Source organism: Brugia malayi (assembly GCF_000002995.4).
Source record: "Brugia malayi strain FR3 genome assembly, contig: Bm_v4_Chr4_scaffold_001, whole genome shotgun sequence".
Taxonomy (NCBI): Eukaryota; Metazoa; Nematoda; class Chromadorea; order Rhabditida; family Onchocercidae; genus Brugia; species Brugia malayi.
In genome coordinates, this window is record NW_025062478.1 from 10,119,462 (window position 1) to 10,141,191 (window position 21,730).

Here is a 21,730-nt window from a genome sequence, read left to right on the forward strand (position 1 = left end):
TGATAGTGACAGTGATAATAAGAAAAAACAATTTGATTAAATAATTTTCATTTTTTAATTCTAGATAGAGTGATATAAATGGTTCAGTATATTATTGGGTCATACAGATATCTAAAAAAAATAAAGAATTGGTCAAAATTTTGATTTTTTTTTTTTTTTGAAGGGGGACAAATGTTCTTAAGTAATTGATTAAGTCAATAAGTAAATGATTAATTCTATAAATAACTAAAGTAATTGATTAATTAATTCAGTAATAGATATTATCTGAGGGTTTTGTTAAGAATATTAGTAAGACACTGAAAATTGAAGAAGCAAATATCTCTTTTTCATCTTTGCTAGCAAAATGGCAATGATAGAGTTATGATGTATGACATTTACTATTGTAACTTATGGAATATGAAATATTTTTGAAAAAAAAATTTTTCTTGAAAATGTATTTTGAAATAAAATTCCAAAAGAATTAGAAATAGTTTTTTCGTCGTTTTGTTGGTGAGTAATTTTTTTTTTTTTTTTTTTGTAAATAAACATTGAAAAGATTGTTTATATATGTAGAAGGAAATGATACTAAAAAAGAAACATATTTGCACTTTTTGATTTTCTTCTATGTGCAGTTTCTTTTTCTTTTTTTTTGTTTTATTTTTTAAAAAAACAAAATTAATGTTTTACTTTTTAAAAAAAATTTAATAATTGTGCTATAATAAAACTAAACAGAATTATAATGAAAGAAAAATCAAAAGAAGGGAAATTACTCTTTATTATGAATATTCTAAAGGTATTACTTTCATAACTGTGATTACTGCTATTTCTCAAATTTTTTGCTAATAATTTACTAATGATCTAATGCTATTAAAAACAAAAAATGAAAGGAAAGGAGCAATTTACTATAAGTTATAATTTACTGAAATCTTCTAGTCTTCTTTTTTTTTTCCTGTTAGCCTATATCATTCCAAAGTTTCCTTTTTTTTTTCTTTCTTTTTTGAATTTTTTAAGAATCGACAAACAAAATTTAAATGGCATAATAGGAAGACGAAGACAGAGTGGCAAAGAAGAGGAGAGAGTGATTTTTGTATATAATTTAATAGTCAAAACATCTGTTTAAAATTATTCTTTTCACATAGGTCACCATTTTCATTCTGTTTTCCGGAACAAGAAGTTATTTTTGCATATTTTAACTAATGATTGAACTTATGCTAATCTTATGCCGGAAGTATTCAGTTTGAGAAATTACTTTTCTGTCTATTTATTATCTTTTTTTGTTCACTGTCGAAAATTTTTATAATTGAATGTCGAGAATGTAATTTATTATAGAGAATAAAACCACATGTAAATTTAACATTTCGTATTGTAAAGGTTAGAAAGAAATATTTTGTTGCGAATGTAAGATTTGTTTTTTCAGGTAATTTTAAATTTAAAAAAAAAAAGTGTAATTACAAAATAGGCTGAAAAATGTAATTTATTATCGGGAATAAATCACATGGAAATTTAATATTTTTAATTTTAAATGTTAGGAAGAAATATTTTCTTCCGAGTGGAAGATTTGTTTTTTTCAGGCAATTTTAAATTTAAAAGAAGTAATTACAAAATAGGTTTGTATGAAATATTTTTGGAAAGATGGTCAATTATAAGTCTTTATTTAAAATCTTTTGAATATATTGAAAATAATTCTTAATGCAAGAAATATTCATATTTTTTATTTTTAAATTAATAAATAAAAATGCAATAGTTTTAGATGAAGAAAAATCATGAATAATAGATGGTTGCGTTGCAAGCTGATCTTTCAAACTATTAGTAATCACATTTATATTAGTATTATTGATAACATTATTAATATTAATATTTTAACCAACAGAAAAATTACTCTCAACTAAATATATTTTATATTCTACTCATCTAGGATTAATTCATTCTAAAAAAATTTGAAATTTGTGTGAATTTGAAAGAGAATTAAGAGATGAAATGATAATGTTTTATCTTTTATGTTTCAGTTTCACTCAGAATTTATCATCAGTATTGTTAGATCCAAAATGTTCACGAACGGAAATACAAAATTTTTTCACCAGACACTGGGGTGATTCATTTGTGCCCAAAAATCAAATATCACCTGCATTGTCATTACCGTCTATATCATTAGATCATTTCAAGAAATATCTTAAAACTATTGCTAAGGTTTGTTATGATATTTGATTTAGTTAACATTTACTATTGTTACACAAGTGCTTTTCTTTCATTTCTATGTTTTAATCTAATTTCACTTTTTTTTTTATTTTTTAATTTTCTAATTTTTTAGAAACATCATCAGTGTTTAAGAGCTAAATATGCAGGACGACATGATGAGGATACACGTGTTGATGTCGATGATGTGCCATTGGTTTGTGATGTTTAATTTTTAATATTTTTAGTATTTTCATATTTATATTTTACAAAATTTTATAATTGAAATGTTTTTTTTTTTTTTTAGATGAATTTTATTATTTATTAACTAGTAAATGATACTAAATGATCATGCTAGCATTAATAAAGTTGAACATTAATATTAGCACTCTATTTATAGCTTTATTATCTTTCATCTATCTGATACCATTTTGAAAATGTAATATATCAAGTTGAAGAATTATGTTTTCTTATAAGTTAAATAATTATTAACATAATTACATACTTTATTATTAGTTATTAATTTTGAAGATTCTATTGGATCCGCATTTTTCTCTGGCTGATTTATCTACCTTTGAAGCAATTTTCTTGGAGCCTATTCCTGGTGAAGTTGACCGTTTGCAAATGACTGATAAGGCATATACAACATTTCTGGAACGACAACCTTGCGGTAGTGGTATATCATCATCATCATCTATGTCAAATATTTCCGGTGATTTGAAGTCATCATCGTTACAGGTTCATTAGATTTGCTTTTTAATTAATATTTGAAAAAAAAAAAAAAAGAAATTTCACTCAGCTCCAATTTTCTAGCAAAATATAATTTCAATTTTCGCTTATTTAAGTTCAATTTTTCATTACTGTGATAAAATAAATAAACTTTGCATAGCAAACAATTCTTAATTTTTTCTCTCTGTCTTTCTATTTTTTGGTTATCATTCATTTATAACTAATTTTTCAGATGCATGACTCATACAAGGCAGCAAATGGTCGTTATTTTAGGCCATATGATAAGCTACAAAAATGTCTTGAATTTTATCACGATTTAGTTGATGTAAGATTAAACAATCAATTAGCGCTGAAATCTAATGCATTTTGGAAAGCAGTTATATCATGTGGAAGTTTAAGTGGTGAATTGACAGATGCTATGAAGAAAGTTGCAGTAGTAAGGTTATCTATTTAGTTATGAATAAAATAATCTCCAAAAAAAAGTTTTTTTTTCCTTTAGATCAATTAGTATTAATCTATCTTTGCTCTCAAGAAATTTTCATTTTCTTTAATGATATAATAATACTTTTTTTTTTTTCATGATGTATCTTATCATTGTAAACATTTCTTTTAATCTTGCAATATTGTATTGTTTAGTTGTAAATAAAATAATGAAGATTGCAAATGTAAAGAGAAATGTAACCTTTCTTATGCATTTATTGTCATAGATAACAATAACAATTCATAATTATTATTTACAATAATATGTTAGTGCTTGCTTTTTTTTTTAGGCAAAATTTGAAGAAAGTGGATGAAAAGTTGTATCATCGGATGACAAAAATTGTAACCATATATAAAATACGACAACAACAGGAGAAAGTGCTGCAAAAATTGCGAGTTAGTTTGTTTTTTTTTTTTTTGTTTATTTCTTTCTCAAAATGGATGAGAATTTACAAAATCATAATTGATTGTGATAACACCCTTACTTCACTATCACCACAAAGTATTATTTTTCTCTGTGAAATTTTGAAAGTAGAAAAAAACTCACATTACTTTATGTTGGAAATATCTTTATTTTTCTTATCAATTCAGTTGAAAAAATTGTTCAAAAGCTTCTTGATTGCATCGTATACCTCTTTCGAATGGCTTTAATTTCTTTCAGTTTCTCAAAAACATAAAATTTCACCTGATTTTACTAATCTTGATGAATAATATTTTGACATTATGTAATTTCAGTATTTCATATTACTATTCAGATAGACTATTATTAGGAAACAGTTTGTGAATTTTTTTAAATATTTTAAAACCTTTAGCAACCACCTTAATTTTTGATTTTTTACAGGATATGGCTTGCCTTCGAGATGCTCAGCTAACCGTTCAAATGTTATTAAATCAAAATGACTATCCGAAAGCTTTAGAATGTATCGAAACAGCGCAAGATGTTTTAAACAACGAATTACGAGGTGTTATATGTTTCAGGTTAACATTTCGAGAGTTATAATTTATTTAAATATTCATTTTAAATTTCCATTTATTTTTTTCGACTTTCATTTTATGACTGACTCGCTTTTTGATGATGATGATGATAGTATTACTTATGAGATGTATGGAATGATTACAGCAGCTTTTAAGTTAGATTATTTAATCTTGTTTATTGGTTTGCCAGTATTAGAATTTGTTAAAATTTTAGCTTATTGTTGTTACAGGCATCTTGGTTCACAATTACAAGAGCTAAATAAGGTAATTGCAAAAATGCTTTATGAAGAATTTGTAACTTTGATACAAAAAGAAATGGGACGACCATGTGAAACCGAGAATGATGCTGCTTATCAAGGGGTTTGTTTTGTTTGTGATATTGAATTAGATATTTTATGGTAGATCGGAGCAGATACGAAATTGGATGGAAGTATAGCAAGATGGAAATCATGGATTAATAATTTTTCAATTTCTTTAAAAATTTTTGTATGCAAGTTGAAATAATAAAATTTTAATCTGCATCTAAATGGCATTAACTTAAACGAAAATCCCAAACTTCAACCATATAAACTTCTCATGTTATTGTTAATTTGTTATTGATTTTTTTTTTTTCATTAAGGGACATATAAATCCGATTGTAATTGGATTATTGGAAGTGAAGGAATATCGTTTTATACATATATTGCAGCAAGAAATAGTTGTAGCATTAAAAAATTCACTAAGACAAGTTTGTTAATTTAAATAATTAAATATTTGTCGTATTCTTAGCGATTTCAATTAATAAGATTTTGTTCATCCATTTATAAAAATCATTATTTTTATAGATAATAAAAACACATGTGGTGCAAAATATGGATGATCATGAGTTAACGGAATTTGACCCATCACTTGGTAATTTGAGCACTCAAATGCGAAGATTGAATTTTGATCAGTGGTTCGAGACATTGCAACATGTCTTACGTGTCCTTTATCTGATGTGTCGTAGGGTACAGAATATTCAGGAAGTTATTCTGGATAACATTAATCAATTTTCGGAAATACTTGCTAGCAGACCTGTCCGAAATCAGGAAATTACCGATGAGTCAGTTTGTTAAATATATGAAAAGCAAAAATTTTGAAAAAATTTTAAATGCTTTATATACGTAAACTTATGTTCCATTAGAATGAAATTTCATATAAGTATGTCATAACTAACATTTTTCTGTATAACTGTTCCGGTTACCAAAAATTCATAGTATTCAAAACAATTTTAGCACCTTGAGAAATTGAAAAATTTTTTGAAGAGAGTGATTTCTGTTTACTGAATATTCAGTTTTTCTTATCTGGCAAAAATAGTGCTCTCGAAGAAATACTTTGATTGAATCATAATAACCAGTTGTAATCTCATTGTATAATTAATGCTATTCAGGATTAACTCTGTCCAGGAACTTACGGATCCGAATAAGTTCACATGTTCGACTAATGATACATCATTTCCGGTACAATTAATAGATACTGATGATGATGGTGATGATGAGATTACAAAACCGGAAACAGATGATGAATTGGAAGTGAACATCAATCGTACATTAAGGAATAGTTCACTGGAAGCACAAAATATTGCAATACCATCATCATCAAGTAATGGAAAAACTATGGAAAATGTTGAAAATTCGCAAAATAAAATAGCAAATGGACAGAGAAGTATTTCTCAGGTGTCAATGACTGCAACACCATCTTCTTTTCTGTCAATACCATGTAGGACGATCAGTCAGGTAAGTGTCATTTGAGATAATATGTAACCTAGCAAGGAGGTTAGTAACATCAGTGATTTCAAATTGATTACGTTGATGTGCAAATTCTTACTTGCGATTACCATTTTGTTGTTGGATTTTCAAATCAAAATTTTCTTCATTCTATGAAATTTTCAAAAAGTTTAATTTTCGAATTAAGAATTTTAGAATTATATTCTAATTCCAAAAAAAAAAAAAAAAAAAAAAGGTTTTATAACTGCTTCAAGATATTTTAATTTCAAAAATATGAAAAGTTTTTCTTTGAAGGTAAAACTATCAATAGCTTTTCTCACTGAACATACAACATATATGGCTCAGGAACGCAGTTGTCGTCTAATAGCTGCTAGATCAAAAGTATGTAATAAATTTTTAAATTGTTTTCATCATAAGAGTAAAAATTAGTTGTTGAATTTTCAAAATTTTGTTAAAAAAATAAGTTGTTCGGAGAAAATATCTGAAAATCTGAAAAAAAAACTGGATACTATTTTCAGGATGGCTTCCTTGAACGGTTGTCGTTGTCCGAGTTTGATAGTGTAATGCGTGCTATCGAAGAATTTGTTTGTAATTGTCAAATGTTAATTGGAAATGAAAAGAAATTCTCGTCGCCTTTGCGTTTATGTGTTCTTCAACAAGGCAGTAGTTTCATTAGGAAATTTCATGAAGATAGAAAAACTAAATTGAGGTATTTTTTTTTTTAGTTTAGGTAAATAATCGCCGATAAATGAATTATGAATAGGGAAAATAATGGATTCAAAGGAATTTATATCTGTCATGTTGAAATGTTTTCAATCTTTTGGTAGTGAACCGGAAAATTCTTTAGAAGATAAAACTTAAGCAATTTATTTTATTTTAATTTATTACTTTTTTTTGTTTATTGCAGTAATATTTTGGATACAGAAACTTGGCGCTCCGGTGATGTACCGGAACACTTTCAGCGAATTGCTGATTTGTGCTTGCGAACAAATCGTTTATCTGATGTTGGATCAGTAGAAATTGGAAATTCTGCTTCGTTTAAACCTAATTTATTGGTCGATGGAGAACCATATGTTGTTGCAGGGTGCATTTTTTTTTTCTTGTTGTTGTTGCTTCTAGTTTTCCAGTTCATTTTGAATCAAAAAATTCTTTTTTTTCTCTCTCAGCATCCTAATTTATAAAATTTGAATTTTTCAATTTTCTTTTAGACATCCATATTTTCTAAAAATACAAGGAAAAATTTAAGGTTTAAAAAATTTTTTTAGATTTATTGAAACATCGTCCAAACATCTGATAAAACATTTTCATTTCCAGAACGGCTTTTATTCTGCTGCAAATGATGGCTCAGTATTGTGATGCTTTAGCTGTACTTCCGGAATATGCTTCTGAACTTCTGATGTGTCTGGTGGAATTGTTGAAAAATTATAACAGTCGTAGTTGCCAGTTGATTCTTGGAGCAGGTGCTTTACAGTTGATTGGCCTCAAATCGATAAGTGTTCGACATTTAGGTATTATTTTGATTTTGATTAGTCCGGTAAATATGAGCAGTACAAATCTTAAACAAACCCACAGTATAAGTTATTTTTACTTACTCAGTTTGTTTATAAAACATAAATTATTGTTTGCCATTTGCGCCAACAGTTTTTATCATTTGTGAACTTGAAAGTAGTATAATAGATTAATCTTTCGTTTTACTGAATTTTTTTATTTTCATGTAGATCTTGTTTAATAAACTTTTTTTACATAGTATATTCATGTAAATTTTGTTTTCAGTTCTACCTAATTTTTTCTATTCCTCATTACTGAAATTTTGAAAAATTAGTCCTAAAAAATCTTTGAATTAGGTTTTATTTAATTTTCATATTATTAATTTTATTTTCACACATTTCTTGCACATCTGTCTATTTTGCTTATATAATAGTCAAATTTATGCATGTTATTTTGATATTTTGCGGAAACATTTTTCAGAATATTTGTTTTCCTCTATTCTGTTGTCATTTTTCAAAAATTATTCGTAAAAAACCTTTGAATTATTAATTTTCTGGAGTGAAATTTTTGGTGACAATGTAATTTACGCATTGTGTAAATAAGAAATTAATAATTTTCGAGGGTTTTATATTACTTCATCTTTGTGTTTTCTGAACGGTGAAGGTTAATATGGTAGAAAAGAATTAGAAGCTTTTTTCATCTGTTTTAAAGATTCATTTTCACATAAATAATAATAAAAGAAAGTGGAAAAGAAATGCAGAACGAAAATTAATAAATGAGCTAAATATTAAGTAGATAAGTTTTAACTTGATTAAAGCTAATTGATATTGCTAGTATTATTAATTCGAATGAAAATGAAATATTATCACAAAGAATGAAATACTGCAAGTATTGTTGTTTAAATTGATTTCTTGATGATATTAAATTCGTTTGTCTTTTCTTCATCTGTTAGTCTTTACTTAATTTTCGTAGTTCTTTGTAGAAATAATTTTCTTCTTTTTGCTCTATTGAAATTGTGAAGTAGATATGATAGCGCAAATTTATCGACTAAGTTTCAGAAAAACTCAAGATTTCAAAATTTTCAATTTATAGTGTAAAGCTTTTATTTGTGTTTATGGTTTGCAAGTGGGATTTTTTATTTTTTTCTCCTTAAAATTTTAATTTTCCGATTTACGAATTATGAGCACGAAAATTTTGTTTTGTTGATAATACGAAATGACTAGTAGTATATCATCCATCTTTAACAAGTAAATTTGATTAAATTGAATTGGAAAATGTCTGTGTATAATTTCAAAAATGTTTGTGTATAATATAGCATTCATATAATGCAATATATATTTTATTCATTTTTTCTATTGAAAAATTTGATGAATTTTTGTGTATTTTTGACATTTTTTTTTTTAAGTTAACATAATAGCTAATATGTCTGATTGCTTTTATCAAAATTTAGAATTTGATTGGTATTATTGTCAGAATAAAATTTTACTTCTAACAAATATATGGTAATACTATAATTGCAGTGAAAAAAAAAATGGAAGGATTTGTAGTTTTTGGAATTTTATACTCTTTTTTTTTCATTTGGAAAAAATTATTGCTTCATATGATTTATTTGATTTTTTTAGCCCTTTCCTCGAGATGTCTACAACTGATAATTCGATTTGTGCCATTTATTCGAGCAGCATTTCAAGAAAAGCTTTCTGCTGACAAACAACCTTTGCTACGACATGTCGATCAGTTAGTTAGAGTAAGTCTATTTCGTTCTAAATTTATGTTTAGCTTTTTGACATATCTTTTGTTTATTTACCGTTATCTATAATATATTAACATCCAGATTCCAATTACCAGGAGATATATTAACATCTAGGTCTCAATTTCCGGAAAATATGTTAACATCCAGATTCTAATTTCTGATAGAGAATCATGAAATGGTGCTGTTTACTCAATTATTGAATTGCAACAATTTTGATGTTTCATAACGCACATTCATATATTTGTGTTTTTTTCTGATCATTTTACATATGAAATAATATTGATTTGCCAAAGTTCTAAAATGAATGATTTTTCAGGATTACAATGATCATTCACAAGAGATTGTGAACAAACTGATTACTGTCATCGATCATCATCTTCTTATGCAGCTTCAAGTGGTAACTTGAAGATAACTTCATCTTCTTTATCTGACGGAGCAGTCAAATTTATTCTGTTTAAAAAGAAAAAAATTCTGGTTTAGTTCCGTCTAAAATGTGTTCTGCCGGTTCTTATTATCTTTGTTCCGTTCTGTACTTATTTTGGAAAACTTATATGTTTTTTTTTTTTTTTTTTTTAATTCTGTATTTTTGTTGCAGTGGGATATAAAAGGCTCTGTACCATCGCCAACATTCCAGCAGATGTGTCGACAGCTTGTAAAATTCTATAATGGTCTTACCGGAATTATGCCAGAAAGCATGATTAAAGTAATTTTTATGTGACTGATTGATATTATTTCTATTTTGATAGCATTATATGACAAAAGAAAGAAGGCATTGCTTTTGCCTAACTATTATTACTTTAAAGGATGAATTTTGTCTCATTTGTAATATGAATCTGACTTCATATAGATTTATTTATTTCTTGCTTTTCAGGATTTATTTCTTCGAGTTCATAAGAATTTTAAGGATAATCTGAAAGCTCAGTTAAATGAAATGAATATTACTCCACATGATTCACTAACATATGGGTAAGATATTTTGCTATTTTATAATCGAAAATGAAACATTAGAGAAAGGACAAAAAAGAAGGTAGTAAAAAATGTTGGAAGAAAAATAGAGCGGATGTAAAAATGAATGTGAAAGGCCAATGAAAAGTCAAAAAGAAAAAGGAAATAAAAAAAAAAACTCGAATTATTTCTCAAATTTTTATTTGCATATTTGGTGATATGCAAATTTGTGCACAATATAGCTAACTCTAGGTTTATTAAGCTTAACTTTTGTTGAAGAATGAAAAAAAGAAAAAAAAAACACTGATTAGGGAATCTGTTGAAATATAAAATTTTCACTGATTTATGATTTAACAAAAGGATTTCATGAAGAAATTTCAGATTGGTAAGCCAGGAATATACGTTTTTTATCAAAAACTTGCAAGCTATACCATGTTGCAGTGATTTAAAGAATGAGTCAATTAATGAAGCTCTTTTCGCTAAGAATTAGTGTTCTGATATTTTGTGATTATTTTCTGTGCAGTTTGTTTCAGATGAGGGTAATTTAAATTTCACTGACATAATTTTTATAAAAGTATCTGCTTATTAAATTTCATGACAGAGTTTTCATGTAAAAGTTTTGTTTCATACATTTGCTCAGATGATATCTTAGAAGTCACGGAAGCATCCTTCTTTTTTTTTTTTGCTTTTGTTTTTAAAATTTGGGTGAATTATTTTCACTTCTTCGTTTGCTTATTTAAAAGTATACTGATTGAAATTTTTTTTTTTTTTTTTGTTAGAATTATCAAAAATTTTACATTGTCTAAGAATTATCAAAAAAAAAAAAATTTTTTTACAGCATGATGAAATTTGTTGATTTATATATTCCAATTGTTAGGATAGATTTTTACTGATGAATTATTTGAATGTAATATAAAATAATAACATTGAAGAAGAACTAATGTACATTGTAATTCTTAGCATTCTCAATTGCCATATATAATTAGTAGAAAATGTTTTCTTTTTTTTTTTGTTTTGTTTTGCAATGGATTTTCGTAGATATTAAATGCCATATTTTAATATTCTGCCATATTTTTTTTTAAGTTAAGATCTGATGAAGATGATATTTGTTTGTGATAAATGTCAATATTTCCAATACATTCTTCAATTTCATTCACTTTATTCCGTTCAAAAATTAACTGATTCTGTGGTATGTTTCTTTCTTTCATTTTCATTTAGTCGTTTACTTTTTTCTTTTTTTTTGTGTGTGTGTGTGCAATCAGTTTTGGACGGGAACGATTCACTTTTATTATTATTCATTGATTCCATTATGTGTATTTGCATATTATAATAAATAATTAGTTTTGATGTTGTTATTATGTTATCACTTATTCAAGAATAAGTTTAGATGAAAATGAGAGAAAGAGAAAGATGAACAAATAAAGGAAGGAAATCTAAAATGAAATTAAAAATGAAAACATCACCTTTCGCATTCCGTTAAAGTGTTTTTCTTTCAGTTGGATATTGCTAACAAAAAAATTCAAAAGGTTGGATGATTCAGTCATATTCTTCTAACTGTTCACTGAAATTAAATGATCAATTATCAATGATCAACTAATCATGTTTAACAGATGATTATTCGTGATTTTAAATTTCTTCAATAATGTTTCAAAAATTTCCATCAATCTTTATAATAGATGATTCAATGAAATGCTAAGTTCAAATCTGCGATAGTTAATCGGTTAAGCTAATTAACCAGCTCATTTGTCGTTACTAATTAAGTGCTTAAATTAGTATGTATATTAGTAATGCAATACAGATGTAATAATTACATAACAAAGTGTGGATAATCAAAAAAAAAAAGGAAACATTGGGCAAAAAAAAAGGGAACGTTGGGCAATTCCTATGATCCAGTTATCTGATCTTTAAATATGCCAATCGATCAATCAATTAATCAATAATCAATATCAATGAGTAGTCAAACGATGATGATCCGTCAAATATTTATTACCGGAATTTGTCTTACCTGAACAAATAATTAATTCTTTTTTATCCTTCAATTGAAAAAATAAGAGAAGGTTGAATGTGATCCCATGTGGTCTAGTGGCTAGGATTCGTGGCTTTCACCCACGCGGCCCGGGTTCGATTCCCGGCATGGGAATTTCTCATATTGTTTAATATGGGAAAATGACAGTTTTGTGATTTAGCGCGTCTTTTTATTGCTGATAATTTCTCATTCCATTGAATGGAAATCCTTGATGGTATGGTATACATCTCGTCTTATACTCATTTACTAGTTAAATATACATGCACAAGTAAATAAATAATTAAATGCTCCACTTAGTATCATTCGGAGATTTCTCGTCTTTCAAATATTTACGTATCTCTTCTCTTCACAAAGAAATAGCTAAAATTTTTTCGAATTTCAACACAAATGAATCAAAGAAAAAGGTTAAGAATATTAGTATTATCAGTATTATGAAGAGGTAGCTGGGTACTGTATGTTCGCTACCGTATCGCTATTAATACTATGGAGAGCTGGATGGATACTGTATGTTTGCTACAGTATCACCCACCTATCAGTATTGTAAAAGGAGTTAAGAAAGTAATGTAAGTTTAGAAACGAATAGAAATAGTTTATTAGTAAAAAAAAAAGCGCTTCATTTCATTTTTACATTCCGCATGCGTTTTCTGCTCTTTCTGTTTTACAGTATGCATCCTTGCAGTTAATGCTTCACAGTAAGTAGCGAAAAAATGAAACAGCGAAAAAATAAATTTCTCTGGCATTATTATCATTATTGTTTATTGTTTGTTGTTTATTGCTATTGTTTGTTATTTGTTGCTTGTTATCTGCTGTTTGTTTGTGGTATACGTGTTTTCTATGCTTTTGCTAGTTAAATATTACAGGGAATGATCAGTAGTTTATGCTTTCTTTGGGGGGTGCATAAATTATCAAAAAATATTTGGAACTGCTCTTTTTTTTTTTTTTTTTTTGAAGAATAACAATTAAACTAGTGATGTTTGTCGATTTATTGCGCTTAAGTCGAAAGTTAAGTTCATTTAGTCAATCAAATTACTCGCAATTAATTCATTCATCATTAAGTCATGACTTATGATTACTAGTATTTTTGTAATTATATTTATTCCATTTTTATTTTCCCTTAATTGATTTAGATTTTGAACTCAGTTAGCAGATCGGAGTAATTAAATAAGCAGCATTTGACATTTCACACAACTCTTCTTATTCATCAAGATTTCACTCTACTATCACTTTTATACTTTAATGACAATACAAGTAATTAATGTTAACATTTTTAGTCTTCAAATACAGGAGAAAAAAAAAATTAGAAAAGAAATAATTAGTTACAAATTAGTAAAAAAAAAAAGACACAAAAAACAATGGCATAAATGGAAAGACGAAAGTTATTTCTTTTAATGAATACTTTAAAATGATTCATATGAAATTAAACAAAACTATTAAAATTGATCTTTTCTTCTTTTTGTCCTTTTTTTCTTTGGATCGAAATGTTAAGAATATTCAAGTGGAATTATCATATTTGATAATTTTAAAATCTATCTTCTGTATTTACCACTTTTAAACCTAATTGATATGACGCAGAAATGTCGATGAAGTGAAATTAAATGTTCCTAAAATAAAGCCAAGCATTGTTAGCTTTCATTTAGCTTAGTTCGTTTCTCTGTTAAATCAAGCGCTTCCAATTCATCATTCTCATTCATCCATCTTTCATCATAAATTCTCTTTGAAATATTCATCGAGTCACATTTCACTCTTCTAATCTCTTCTTTGCTATGCGAATATATCACACTTTTTACTGCTCTGTAATTTCACTTAAACATTTCACTCACTTAATTCAATAATTATTTAAATCATTTTGTTGCTTCAATTTGGATATTACGGATAACAAACATTTCAATCTAAAATAGAGCTAAATGATTTTTGAAAAATAATTATTAATACAATTTAACTTTCATTGAGTACAACAATTTACTTACCCATCAGTAGTGATATTTCGGGTAACATTATTGATATTGTTATTTTCCAATCTTCTCTGTTCTAATTTCACATTTCCATCGCTTTCCTTATCGCTAGTTGAATCACCGCTAATTGAATCACTGGTTGAAGTACCATTAAATACGGTATAAAACGATGAAGCATGTAACAAAAGTTCAACGTATGCTATAATGTATGCAAATTTAAATTTACATTTCATCTCATTTAAAAATTGAACTGCAAAATAGCGCCTTATCTCATTTAGTAATTAAACTGTAAAATTCCATTTTATTTTTTCTAGAAGTTATACTGATTCTATCCGTTGACAGATTATTAAATTTATTGAAGAAATAAGCAGAAGAAAATGAAAAATTCAATAAAATCATATAAAATATTCGATTTATTGCAAGCAAGAAATCATTGTTTCAAATATTATTATCATTATTACTATTATTACTTACATTGCACAAGGCTTGAAAGTTCCGTGGTATGGCTGCTATTACTGGTGACAACGTTGTTGACGTTGTTTTGAGTGTGAGTCAATTTTTCACCAGTAAGTGGATTGACACGGATCGTTTCATTGTCACGTGTTTCCACGCAATTATTTTGCAGTCGCATTGTATTATAATCGTGGAAAATTGTTGTTTTGCTAAAAAATGAAAAAAAGAGAAAGTTCAAAATTTATTAATTGAAAAATTCTTTTAATAAACTTTTTTTAATAAGGAAAAAGTGAAATAATTAATTATTTGCAATTTTAGAAAAATCAATAAAATTTTGTAAAAGATACTTACAGTGGAGTAGCAATAGCTAAATTGCTCTCATCACGATTTTTACCATCAAAAGTTTGAAGTTGAACGATACGATCATAGCTTTTTAGGAATGATTCATCCATTAATATTTCAGCAATTCCCTGTTTGAAATCTTTGATCTGTTCCGAGGACAGTGATCCCATCAATGGTTTACCATTATTATCTCTGTTTATCAAAATATTTTTTTTTTCTTTCCACATACTTTCTTATCATTAAACAAATAAAATTTCAGAAATTTTTGACTAATAATTCAATGTGATCACTTAAAAGAAATTTAAATTATTTCAAAATTCGTTCCATAAATTTTATTTTTCGAAAATTTAATATTAAATTATAATTGTTATAATTGTTAATTGCTAAATTATATTTGTTATAATATTAAATTATTTTTAGGTTAATTCATTAAAGTTTTCTTATTAGTCCAAAAAATTGCTTTTTAAAGTTATAAAATTAATCATTTAAATACATACTTGTGCATATGAATAAATTGATTAGCACAATTAGCACACACACACACACACACACACACACACACACACACGAAAAAATGATTATAGCATACGGTAGGTATATATACGGTAGGAAAGGATTAGCTTAGCTTACTTGCTGAAATTTGTGAATGCAAATGAAATATAGCCAGCATTTTCATCGCAAAATCTTAAATAAATAGCTTTTGTCAAAGTGCCACATTTCCTGTCATTTTCTTCCATTGCTTTGAAAACTTTTGCAATACTTTGTATGCTTGTTAAGGTTAAAATTCTGCAAATTAATCATCAAAAAATGTAAAAATTACAAAACTATGAAAAATAATTTGTTCAAAAAAAAAAAAATAATAATCAACTTAACACAATTGAAAAAATTCTCAGTTAAAAATAAGTTAGATTAATTACCTATTATTAAACAAGCTTAATATTGATTGATATTCATTCATTGGAATTGTTGGTTTCTTTGTTTTAGCAGCTATAAAATCACTAAATGACAAAAATCTTTTAAATTAATTTTCCAATCAATTAATCGTTTAAATCAATTAAGATAGAAAAAAGTTTAGTAACATTTTAATCTATGATCATCTCCAGGAATAATTTTCTATGAATCTCGAGAATATTTCTAAGAATGACAATATGTTAATATATGATCATTTCCGTGATCATTTCTAAGAATGATATTCTAAGAATTTCTAAAATTTTCTAGAAATTGAAAGCTTAATAAGGCAAAATCATTTCAATTTTAATATTAACTAAGATTAAAAGACTAAATGGTTGAAGTAAGAAATTATCTAATGAATTTAGTACAAATTTTTATAATTTTTAAATAGCTAGCGTATATATATAAATAGCTAGCACAAATTTTTTATAAATTTTCGTTCAAAAAAAAAATTATATAGCACAAAAAAAGGTTGCAACGTACTAACTTTTTAAATTACAATTAATCAAAATGTTATAAAAATGTTTCATTTGTAATTTTTCATCCAATAAAAGTATATGAGACAAAACAATAAATTAATTCATTCAATATATATTATCAACTTCTCAATTATTAGATATACTTAAATTAAAATTTAAATTTGAATTTATTACATTTTTTATCAACATTAGATAATGCTGGACAAAATTTATGGCCAACATCGATAATTATTTCCGTTGCACGATACAACCATTGCCAGAGATTATGTGGTAATTCGGTAATATTATCAGCAAGACTAATACATTTATTCTGGAAATTATTTATCCTATTATTCAACAATAATTATTTGTTTATTTCATATTTAAAATATTATCAAATTTGAATTATTATTTACTTCAATACAGATATACTACATAAAAATTTCAATTGAAAAATTTTATTTAATACATCATTTTCTAATTATTATTATTGTCAAACGAATTTAAAAAAAAAAAAAAAAAAAAAAAACTTACCACCATAAGTTCATTTTTACTAACTAATACACTATCAACTACCATTTCTGTTAATAATCTGTGTTTTAGTTTAATTACACCATTTCCTTCATTGATATTTTTAATATTACCAAATAAATGCTTCTCCAATTGTTCACATTCCTCTTCATTAGCTTTTCGAATTCTAAAAATATCAGATAACAATTTTATCATATATACTCTTTTCATCTAAGCTTTCTTCAAAATATTCCATTCTTCTAAAAATTTAAAAAATTCTAAAATGATTCAGCAATTCACTTCTACCTTGGATAAAATAACATGCATTGAACATGCAGTAATTCATCAGTATCTAGCGCACGTGCTGAATTCAATTGCGCTTTTACGAAATATTTCAATGCTTTTTTCAAAATACCCCATGGCACTTTTTGCTTATTACTATTTGATGTGACATCTTCTTGATCACTTGGTTGATTATGCTAAAAAAAAATGAAAATATTAATAAAATTCAAAAGAAAAGTTTAAAAAATTTTTACATTTTTAAACAAATCTATCCTAAAAATTAGTACAAAAATATTACAATATCATACATTTCTTTTTCTAAACTGAAGAAATAATATATTCCATCGTTTTTTACATTTCAATAATTTTTTATCAATTGAATTTCAAAATTTGAGAATTGCTGGTATAGATGCTTTTTGAATAGAAATAAAAATTCGAATATTGCTTAACGAATTGCTCTCGATCGAGTAATCGTGGCCAATAGATGAAATTTAACAATGATTCGGTCTGATCATTGGTAATTGCAATTAAGAATTCATGAGATAGGACAACCTGTAATACATTGGTCATAAATTATCAGTTATCTTAGCTATAGAAAAAGACCATTAAAGTATAACTTACGTGTTTTACGATTAATTTATTTTCAATATTTAATGCAACATCAATTTGAATTGCATAACGCGTCGATAACTGACGTCGATCAATCATTGAATTTAACGTTACACCCTATAAAACAAAAACATTTTTATTTATCACATCTAAATTATAATAATTAGAAATTCTCTAAGTTAGAAAAAATAAGAGAGAAGACGAAGAAAATATAAACTCTAGAAATATATTTTTATTATTTTCGTTTTTTTTCTTTTTTTTTTTTTTGCAACATTTATTCAAACTGATCGATAGCACAAAAATCGCCAATTCAGTGGCGCAAAATGACCATTTTCACAAACCAATTCCGGAAATATTGCGCATAGCGTTCCGTGTTCATATTTCAAATTAGTCCTTTTTACATTTTCACCATACTGCTCCGATAAAATATTGGTGCTACATTCAGGTGATACTTGACTTATCAACAATCTTCCATTCATATTCACCACAACACCATGTTGATCGTGATATTTCGTAGCTGACGTACCTTCACGTTGAGTTAAAATTAGTCGACCAGCTGTTTGTCTACAATCTTTTTTTTCTTTATTTTGCTAAATTATTCAAATGATTTTTCTCTTGCATATGTTATTATACAAATATAATATTTTATGCTTACTTGTTGAAAAGCAAAAAAGAAAGAAAAAGATATTCCAAAATAAATACCTATCACCTGGATCACCAGATAATTTCACCAATGTTGCACGAAAAAATGCTTCTACTACACGTGGATATATCATATCAGAATTTGGTTCAGCTATTGCACAAACTCTAAAATATTTTTCAATTCAAAATGAATTTAACATTGTCACATCAGACGATTAATAGATTGAAATCATACAAAATTTGCAATTACAAATGATAGGAATGTAATTTTGAGTAATTTTATTGGTGTTATTACGATAATTTGATAAGGAATAATAGCGTATAAATCTTACAGTATGAAAAATTGTAAATCTTACAGTACGAAAAAATGTAAATCCTACAGTGCGTGCAAATCATACAGTACGAAAAAAGCATACCGTACTCTCATTGTTGGATGTGACGTACGACATTTGACAACATTTCGAGCACGATGTATCAAAGGAGCAAAATCCAATTCCATGCCAACTAGGCTATTATCATCATCGGGACATTTTTCATAATGCATCTTTGGCCATTCAATTATAATAGATCTGAAATAGGTATGCAATACTTATAAAAGAAAAATATTAATTAAATTACCTTAATTTCAAATTGATAAGTAATTAATCGGCTAATTCAATTCCTTATCGTATATTATGAGCATTACAAGATTGTAATCATTAGAATGAGAAATTATGCCATAAAACTAAAAACATCCGCTAATTTTGCACAATATAGAAGATAACCACAAATCAGTAAAAAATAAATTTCATACTTTTTCAATTTCATTTATCGATTAGATTAAGGTAATAATAATTTTGAAAAATGAATTTTGACTAACTAAGGAAACTTTCTAGGGAATTTAATGCACTTGAATGTTGTTCTATCAAATTTCCTACAAGAAATTCCATACACTGATCAATGATTATTTTCTTTTTGAAATTAGATAATAGTCGTAAATTTTTCAAAAGGATTTACTCTTGAATGATCTGTTCGATAAGTGCTAACTGCGCCTGATGTTGCTCATTAGGTAACTGCGCTGTTGATACATCACTTAGTAATGGTGCAAATCTGAAATGTCAATTTAACTATTGTAACAGCAATTACATTAACATCTGTAAATTGAAAATTAATTTTATTGGAACTTTTTGTTAAAATTCTATCCGCAAGAATATCTTGAAAAAAATTGGGAGAATTATTTATTAAATTATTAGATATATCTCGAGAACCACGTGCTATATTTTGTTTTGCAGAAAAGAATTTTCTTTAATCACTCTTCTACTAATCATTCTTAACATATCTAATCTAAAAATAGAAATGCTAATAATTTTTTAAATCAACTAGAAGTTTGATAATAAATTTTTAACAAATTAAAATATGCAGAAACCTTGACATCACTTCTAACTCATCTATTTTGTACGGTTGAACCAGCAAACTTGCCTTTCTTTGACAATTTAGCCACTGAAAATTTAATTGAGCAAATGTGAAATTATCGAGTTGCATATGAAATTTCTATTTTTTTGCAACATTTTTGATTCATTTCGAAATTCGAATTATTTTCATATATTTCTAATTCCAATAAAATATTTTAAACTTAAATAAGCCAGTAATTATTCAAATGAATTAATTGAATTATGAATGAAATTAATACATTAGTAATTAAATATTAATACATTAAATAAATTTGCAGCAATTAATTTATGACTCATTTTTTTTTATTTTTTTGTTTTTGGAAATCAAATATTTTAAAAAATTTTTATAGAACCTTTCGTTTTTCACCCATTAACGTTGCAAGCTTTCTTCGGCTATGATATAAATTTGCGATATTTTTTTGAAATGCGCTGCTATCACCTGAAGCATCATTTTTTGATTTGGAACTATTGCTGAATACTGGTGAAATCATAACACCTGGAAATAATTTCTTATATGATATTTCATTGATAAATTTTTTAAGTGAACAAATTTTTCAAATTGTATTTGAAATTAAAAAAACAAATATTAGAAGGAATAATTTAACATTTAACTTAATTCAACTTTATGATTTTGTCTTTTCTCTCCTTATTGTCGCATATTAGTGTTAGAATTTTGATTAAATTATTGGATAAAAAAGAGATTTTTTTTTCTACTTGGTACTGAAGAATACAATATGCTAATATTTATTATAACAATATCGATCAATTTGTATTCCTGTTTTTTAATTATCCCAGAATGAAAAGTTAATAAACAAATAAATGATAATGAAGAGGAGAGCACCATTTATTCAGAATTAATTTATACTTGTTATATTATATCATTTATTCTATTTTATTGCTTCAGAAAATATATAATAGTTTTTTTTTTTTTATTTGCACTATTAAATTTTCTAAAAGATAATTAGATATAACACATGAAAATATCAAATAACACAACACATTGTGTCAGATGTCGTTAACCAATTATAAAAATTTTTAAAAGATCTGAAAAACTTTACAGTACTCTTTTTAAATTTTCATATTATATTTGACTTATTATATTTGTAATTTAAAATTAAAACATTTATTTCGCATCAAATTAAAACAAATTTTTTAATAGATTTTTTGCGCATATTTTAATGCTTTATAATCAAAAAAATAAATAAGAAACGAAAAAAGAGAAAATGACTACTAATGATAATAATTTGAAGTTGACAAAAAAAAAAAAAAGAAAAATGAAAAGAACCAGGAAGAAGAGAAAGAAGAAGAAGAAGCAAGCACTAAGCTATTCTGATAACGTCTTAACACTGAACACATTTATACAATCTATCCTTATGTTTATATGCCACGCTCAATTTCATGAAAGCAATGATATGATAAGAGATGTTCCATTTATCATTCATCATACCATATCAGACCAATTTTTAAGCAAATACCATACGAAATGAAGAAAAGAAAAAACCCTTTTATTTACTTTATACTTTTAGTATAAATGATAAAAAACGATCAATTTTTAGTATGATAAATTTCAAAACCAAAATTTTTCTGTTATTCCCGCATTAATCACAACTGAAATCACTGATATTTTAAATTAAAAAAAAAAAAAAAGAAGCTCAGATGTTATAATTTTTATTTCCAAAACTTTTGAAATTTTTTGGAATAATTTTATATTCCGTGATTAAATACAATTTGAAATAATCATACCGTATAAATGCATACAGCATGGAATAATCATACTGTAGAGATACAGTATGAAATGATCATAATGTATGA

The 21,730-nt window shown here is 26.1% G+C and overlaps 2 protein-coding genes and 1 non-coding gene across 3 annotated transcripts; 2 read left to right on the forward strand and 1 right to left on the reverse strand.

The window, feature by feature from the left end:
• Positions 1-1,962: 1,962 nt before the first annotated feature.
• Bma-vps-54 (Vps54l-like protein, putative) lies at positions 1,963-10,753 on the forward strand (the record flags this gene model as incomplete). Its single annotated transcript, XM_043082315.1, has 19 exons — positions 1,963-2,166; positions 2,288-2,368; positions 2,683-2,889; positions 3,113-3,321; positions 3,651-3,756; positions 4,202-4,338; positions 4,566-4,695; positions 4,955-5,062; positions 5,160-5,416; positions 5,744-6,089; positions 6,375-6,461; positions 6,599-6,789; positions 6,988-7,164; positions 7,395-7,588; positions 9,191-9,312; positions 9,635-9,715; positions 9,914-10,021; positions 10,190-10,284; positions 10,645-10,753. The coding sequence occupies 19 exons, from the start codon at positions 1,963-1,965 to the stop codon at positions 10,751-10,753; spliced, it is 2,949 nt and encodes a 982-aa protein (XP_042938249.1).
• Positions 10,754-12,331: 1,578 nt separating this feature from the next.
• On the forward strand, positions 12,332-12,403 carry Bm14502. Its single transcript has one exon. It is a non-coding gene; the product is annotated as a tRNA-Glu (tRNA).
• Positions 12,404-13,911: 1,508 nt separating this feature from the next.
• Positions 13,912-20,409, reverse strand: Bm2766 (Uncharacterized protein; the record flags this gene model as incomplete). The annotated part of the gene is made up of 17 exons (XM_043082316.1): positions 13,912-14,080; positions 14,257-14,440; positions 14,716-14,903; positions 15,046-15,228; positions 15,667-15,822; positions 15,954-16,023; positions 16,641-16,776; positions 16,980-17,142; positions 17,262-17,434; positions 17,688-17,789; positions 17,859-17,963; positions 18,188-18,410; positions 18,549-18,653; positions 18,905-19,057; positions 19,485-19,577; positions 19,894-19,967; positions 20,272-20,409. The coding sequence occupies 17 exons, from the start codon at positions 20,407-20,409 to the stop codon at positions 13,912-13,914; spliced, it is 2,415 nt and encodes an 804-aa protein (XP_042938250.1).
• Between the last annotated feature and the right edge of the window lie 1,321 nt (positions 20,410-21,730).